General features: G+C 39.2%; 1 protein-coding gene across 1 annotated transcript in view; it reads right to left on the bottom strand.

Annotated features, from left to right (window-relative positions):
• GMPS (guanine monophosphate synthase) overlaps positions 1-6623 on the bottom strand; it is a gene marked incomplete at its 5' end in the record, with an annotated part of 50588 nt that overhangs the window by 15277 nt on the left and 28688 nt on the right. The window contains 3 exons of the mRNA XM_019532509.1: positions 1807-1932; positions 2920-3035; positions 4098-4203. Of these exons, the coding sequence (XP_019388054.1) occupies positions 1807-1932; positions 2920-3035; positions 4098-4203 (348 nt within the window). The remainder of the gene's footprint in view (positions 1-1806; positions 1933-2919; positions 3036-4097; positions 4204-6623) is intronic.

Genomic DNA, 6623 nt, shown 5'->3' with positions numbered 1-6623 from the left:
GGTACCCAGATAGGTGGTGCAATCTCCATCCTTGGAGGTTTTTAAGACCCAGCTAGACAAAAAACTTTGGCTGGGATGATCTAGTTGGGGATGGTCCTGCCTTGAGCAGAGGGTTGGATTAGAGGACTTCCAGAGGTCCCTTCCAACCCTAATTTTCTAAGATTTTTAGATTTTGTTGTTAACAACTTCAAGTGGCAGAGAGAATGCAGCATAACTAAATCACAAAAAGTAACAACACCCCCCCTTATTGGCTTTTGAATGCCATTTAAGATGATATCTGAAACTGCTATATTAATGCAAATTTAAAATGACACTTATTTAGGTTAAACAAGAAACTACACCTCATCTCAAAACTATTAAGAATGGATACAAATCAGATACTGGTAGTTTACCAGTCACAACGGTTCATGCTATTTCCTGTCAGTGATAATTATATTCTGGAGTTTTCAATTTTACACTGTTTAAAAGCAATACATCTAAGTTTTAAGCTTAAGTTCTTTGAATATGCTTAGTTTTGTTCTTTGTTTTTAACCAAAAATGAGTTAATAAATGGTCTGATTCAACTGTTAGATCAAATGATCCCTTTCAAATAGCAAATCTGAATCTTGTGGCACAAATTATGACTCCTGTTATTCACACCCCCGGGAATTAGAAAAATTCAAAATTATTAAATGTTTTGCATAAGTAATTACTTTTACTAACTAAACTAAATATAGGACTATTTGAACCTTCTTCAAAAATATTTCTTTAGGTACCTTGTATGGTTGGAGGATTGGTTTAGGAGAGTGTATGGGGCTGTGGGTGGATGTGAGGGCATGGGGGTTGTGGGTGGGTGGGGTCCCCCCTTCCACATGCTTCTCCCCTCACCCCCAAGATGCACAGTCCCTGCCACCAGCAGCTCAAGAGCAGAAGGTGGCCGCCCCTCATGGCCGCAGCAGGCATAGTACCCGGTGGCATGAGGTTCTGCCTTAGGCTGCACGTTGCAGCACAGAGTTGGCCTGGCCCTCTGGTGCATGCCTTTGAAACCAGACCAGGCTGGCTCTATGCCAGCACGTGGGGCTTTCGTCACTGCAGGCAGGGGCCACGGACCATCATGCTGGACTGGCTCTGTGCCTCCACGTGGGGCTTCTAGCACTCCGGCAGGAAGCTGCATATGGAGGCATGGAGCCCATGTGGCCTGATAGCACATGATTCCATGCCTCCATGTGCGTGTTCCTGCTGGAGTGCTAGAAGCCCCATGTGGAGGCACAGCTCCGGCCGACACTGCCTGATGGCACATGACCCACACCCTCCACTCTCGCTTGCAGGAAGGAGCTCCCTTCCCCACTTACCAGCTGCTCAGTCTTGTGCCACCGCACTTGGTGCCTCCACGTGGGGCTCCCAGTTAGAGTGAAGGGAGCCCTGCAGAGGTGGAGGCACAGAGCCCACTGGGGTTAAATTACACAAAATTATGCAATTATGCGCAATCACGTCTTTTATGCACAAAATTGCATGGACACATCATTACATAATTCCCCAGAGGGCAGTTATTTAATTTAAGGACTTTAGAAAATCCTGGATCTTCAAACAGGATGCCCAAATCTTACTTGATTGACTATCCAGATGTCTGAATGTTTGCACACTAGTAGAATTTAAAAATAAAACTGATATTGCCAAGGAATTCCACTAACCCTTCTGTTTTAGGATATGCAGACATGCCGTTTTCTTCATTTTTTACTTTAACACCATTTATTTATTGTGCCATGCTGCAGCTTTCAGTCCTACAAATAAGCACTTCTCAAAACACCATAGAACCACTCCACTAACCTGCACTCCCACAGTTTTGATTGGCAGCAAAAAGGCATTTAGTGAATGTAGGCTTGTAATCTGCATCAGCTTTTCCTGGTCCTCTTCAGTTGTGCATGCTTTGACCCTTTGTAACAGAGTATGTGGCTATGCAGTGAAGCAGAAAAATAAATATGTAAGATTTGTAAAATGATTCATTCAAATACAGTTTATGTAAAACCTTTTATGAGGCCAAAATATTTAAGTTTATTTAACAGTTATGGCAGCTTTTATGTACTGGAATGGTATCTACAGTATACTCTATTAGCCTCTGTATTGGTAATTTGACTGCAGATAGTCAAGCAGTAGGTTTAATTGCAGTCTTCCAAAGTGCTAGATTAAGTGCTTTTTCTTTCTGTTTGTTTGCTCTTTAAAACTTTTCCTCACTACACAACATTTATGCTATTTCTTCCCAGATGCAGAACATTCCAGCAATCAGTCACAGGCTTGGTAGCAAAGTTAAACTGATTCATTCCATCGTAGAAGAAACAGCAACCCCCAGCAGCCAATCTAAGCTTTTTCAGCGACAAAGAAGGTGCAGCTGAGGTCATTATTGCCATGGCTGCAAACAGAAGGAAATGATATATTGCTTATTTAGCCTAGCATGCCAAGTTCTTGCTGACAATAGCTGACAAATGCATCAGACCTTTATTTCTCACACGGTGACCTAGGTGTTTGCTGACTGCTGTCAAGAAAACGTAGAAGACTATACAACCTTAGGGACCAACAACAGCTTTTTTTTTTTTTATTTAAAGTAATAATTACATGGCCAGAAACATCTTCAAATATGTTGTCAGCAAACAATTTGTAGATTAGGCTTGTTTAGTCTACAAACCTAATCTAAAATAACACTGCTGTCTGTAATGTAGTACTCCATCAACTCTATCTTCCCCAAAAAGCTATTTATTGTGTAAATGATTGTTAGGGCACTAAGAATTCTAACTATGCAAAAACTATTCAAATACATACAAATTAGGCAAAGAATATTTATCAAAGTAAACAAGTACTACTTTTAGTAGTTAAACACCACTCATTTTCTAAGGCATTAGTTTGCATGTTGTTTTTACATTCTTATTGGGTACCATATTGTATTACCTTTTTAACACTGGCAGAAAAGTCTGCTACTATTTTCAAAATATTGTTAGTTTCAGGAAAGTCTTTGCAAATATAAGGTTCTTCAGCACATATTACTCTGATGGCTAGGCCAGGACCTGCAAAGGAAAGCAAACATAGTAAACTGTAATGCACAAAGAAAATGTCATTAAAAATTATTCCAGAAAAAAATCTGAAGAGACTGTTTTATCAGTAAATATAATGTATTCACTTTACTACTGTATGTTCAAGTTAGTTGGCTTGGCAACATTTTTAATCAAAATATACACCAAGTTTGTTCTGAAGCAAGAGTAATCTAACTTTTGTTATATTCATATATCATTTACATATGTCTGAAATTGGCTGGTTGACTCAGGCAAATAGAGTTAGTAATGCTGAAGTAGTCACCAAGCAGAAAAAGTGATACAGACAGCCGCTACCTCATGTCATCTTTCCTATATGAAGCAGCTGAAATTTGAGAAATGGTGCAACTACTTTTTTCAAACTACTGAATGCAAAGTTGTATGACCTTATTGCTATTTAGCACAAAAAACTGACCGACTTGGCTTGATGTCTTAAAAACCCCTCTTGTAGTTCAAGAACAGCAGTACTCCTAAACTAAATTCACAATCCAGACTAGTCTTATGCACTGATAGTTACTAACTACTAATGCAAAAGTAACAGTAACACTACCTGTTTCTTTACGTATTTTTAAAATAATGGAATTACTTTTAAAGGCTCTTTTACTTTTTATACTATATAAACTTGCTTTTAATAACTGGACATGAACTGTTGCTATCTTTTACAGTAATTTATTTCTACAAAAAGAACCACTGCCCCCGGGAAAGAAAAAAAAGACGACATACACCGGTGTATCTAGCTTGGAGTTTTTGACTTACCAAGTTGAAAGAAAAATAATTACTATATACAGGAAAAGCTATTTTTTTCTCACTATAAATAGTAAAACTTGGTCTCTTCTGGGAAATTCTTCATATCCAGAAAAGCTGCTGCTTAGGTATAAAGCCATGGTAGAAGCAACCACTCTGTTTCTATATTGTAGAAAAGAATCCAAAATGCCAATAATAAAATTTATTCTGAGAATTAAATACCTTTGGCATGAGAATAATAATGCTGCTTATCATTCTTGACTTTCAACAGGTACCTTTAACTAGCTCCCATACCTGGGAACGGATGTCTTGAGACCAGCTCTTCAGGAAGACCAAGTTCTCTCCCTAGCACTCTCACTTCATCCTTGTGGAAGTCTTTCAGTGGTTCTATCACTTTACCCTACACAAAAAACATGAAAATAAAATTTATATTTATATGTTTCAGTAATTTAGAGAGAGTGGAAACTAACTTCAAATATTTTTTGACAAAATGTATTTTAGTCAAATTTACGTGGTGAAAAATGGACAGCTGGCAGTACTGGAATGAATAATGGAAGCGGAAGTACATCAGAACGAAGTTTTAAGAAAGATGTGTAATAAAGAAAACTATATTTTAAAAAGGAAAGAAAAAAACGTGCTAGCTATCCTAGGCCCAAGTTGGTTAATTACCCTGTAGATCTGGACCAAAATCTTGAATTTGCTAGCAGACGGGGTGGAAGACCTCAAGACCAGGCATACTGCATTCCTACAGTCCAACCAAGATGTAACAAATACCCAAGACCAAGTTCTCATTCACCAGGAAGATCCAATCTCCCAGCCAACTGCTAACGGTAGAAAGCTTTACTTGCAGGTAACGTCTATGTGAAGACTTTGTTCTAGTAAGGAACCCAGGAGGCAATGGAAAGAACTGATCAATTTTAACTGGTTTCAACCAAAGTGACTACACTGTGGTTGTAAACTCATTATGATTTCTTCTTACCACCATCCTAACTTCAGTCAGCTGCTTTAATTAAACAAATTCAGGTATTGGGCTTTTTTTTTTTTTTTTTTTTTTTTTTTTTTTAATAGCAGCATGGTTCTATATGATGAAAATGGGTTAAAGCTGTATCATCTGCAAATTAGCGGCATTTAAGTCCAGGTCATTTGACCAGTTCACTTAGTAGCTTCACACAGGTGCCAAAATAGACTATTAGAGAATTAATCCTTGTAGAATTTTACAGGAGAATGGGTTTATAGTGGCAGAGCAGTTTCCCATTACTACTCATTGGGCAAGTCCCTCCAGAAAGGATTAAAATCATTTTAGCACATTGTTCCAGCACTCTCAAGCAAGACAACATGGAGTCCATGATTAATACTATAGAAAAGGGTTAGAAGCATGAGAATGAATGTTTGGCTCTGTCAACTGATTTCAGATCAAACTACTACAGCAGTTTTAGGTCGAAGGCCTTGAACAAATATATAAATAAAATGTCAGGACAAGATATTAAACACCAAATTAGATGAGCTTGTAGTCGGCCTTTGGCTAAACTTTCTGGGCAAATTAAAAAAAAAGAAAAAAAGATGGCTTAACAGCAGGCAGGGACAGACATACCCAGGTTGGGGATCTCCAGCATTGGTTGGATATTGAACACCTGAATGCAGAAGAGGCTTTTGTCTTTGAAGGAGGCATTTAGCCATTTTCTAGTGGTATCTAGATGATCATCATCTAGAAAAGTTGGCTGAAACTGAGCCCAAGTAAGGAAGAAGTGAACCCAGTAGACAAGTGTAGGTCATACATGCATCATAGGCCTGTGTAGTATGAATTATGGGTAACAGGTTGTGTCATGTTACAACCTGACCTAAGTTTGACTTAGATAGCAATGATGAAGGTTAAGCAGTCACTGTAGACACCGATTAATAAGGTGCATTAACATAAGAAATTGGAAAAGGACTGGCAGAGCCCCAAAGCATGGTTAAACTTTTCTACTCTGGACTTCTCCAAAGTTCACCCAAAAAAAGGGGGAAACCAAAATTAGCAAGTCTCCAAGGGAACAGAGAAGCCTGGCCAGTGGACCTGGTTTCCCCTTGAATCCAAAGCTACATAAGCATTAAATTAATACAAAAAAGTCTTTGCTATTATGTATAAAGTTTTTGACTTGAGACTGACCACTCAACTCCAGTCACACCACTTTCAACCCCAGTTAAAATTTAGAATAACAAATTGGTGCCCCCAGGTGGGCACAAGTGTGAAACCAGTTTCAAAGCTTTAAGGGAACTGTAGAAAAGGGTTGCAACTTGTTTTGCAGGGTAGGGAGCTCAAACTGAGTTAGGCTCAGGACAACCTAGGGATTCGCTTTTGGATTAGTGAGCTTAATGGCAGACTCGGTAAGAAAAGAGCTGTCAGCATTAGAGAACTGGGTGATTGAACCACTTCAAGTTTCTGGGATAAGGATATATTCTGTGGATCGGACACATTTGTGCAGTTGTATAACCACAGATCCTCTTGGGTAGTCTCCAGATGCTAACCCGGGGTAGATTAAAAAAAAAAAGGCAAAAGCATTGTCCTATAGGGTGTGAGAGGCTCGTGTCTGGGCTTTAACTAAAGGGTTAGGGACAGACATTACACATAAATCAGTTTAAGTGATCAGAAACTGGTTTAAACCAGTAATAGAACAGACATTAAGTGCACAAAATGGTTGAAACTGGTTTGAGAAACTTGACTGAGTGTAGTATCAGACTTAAATCCCGCAGCTCCTCCGGCCCACAGACCACTACCCCATGCTCCTCATTCATGTGGGCACCAATGACACAGCTCGGAGCACCCCCAGCCAGGTCATGAGG

The sequence above is a fragment of the Crocodylus porosus genome, unplaced genomic scaffold, assembly GCF_001723895.1.
Source record: "Crocodylus porosus isolate Cpor-Errol unplaced genomic scaffold, CroPor_comp1, whole genome shotgun sequence".
Lineage (NCBI taxonomy): Eukaryota > Metazoa > Chordata > Crocodylia > Crocodylidae > Crocodylus > Crocodylus porosus.
This window is presented reverse-complemented; position numbering and strand designations above follow the sequence as displayed.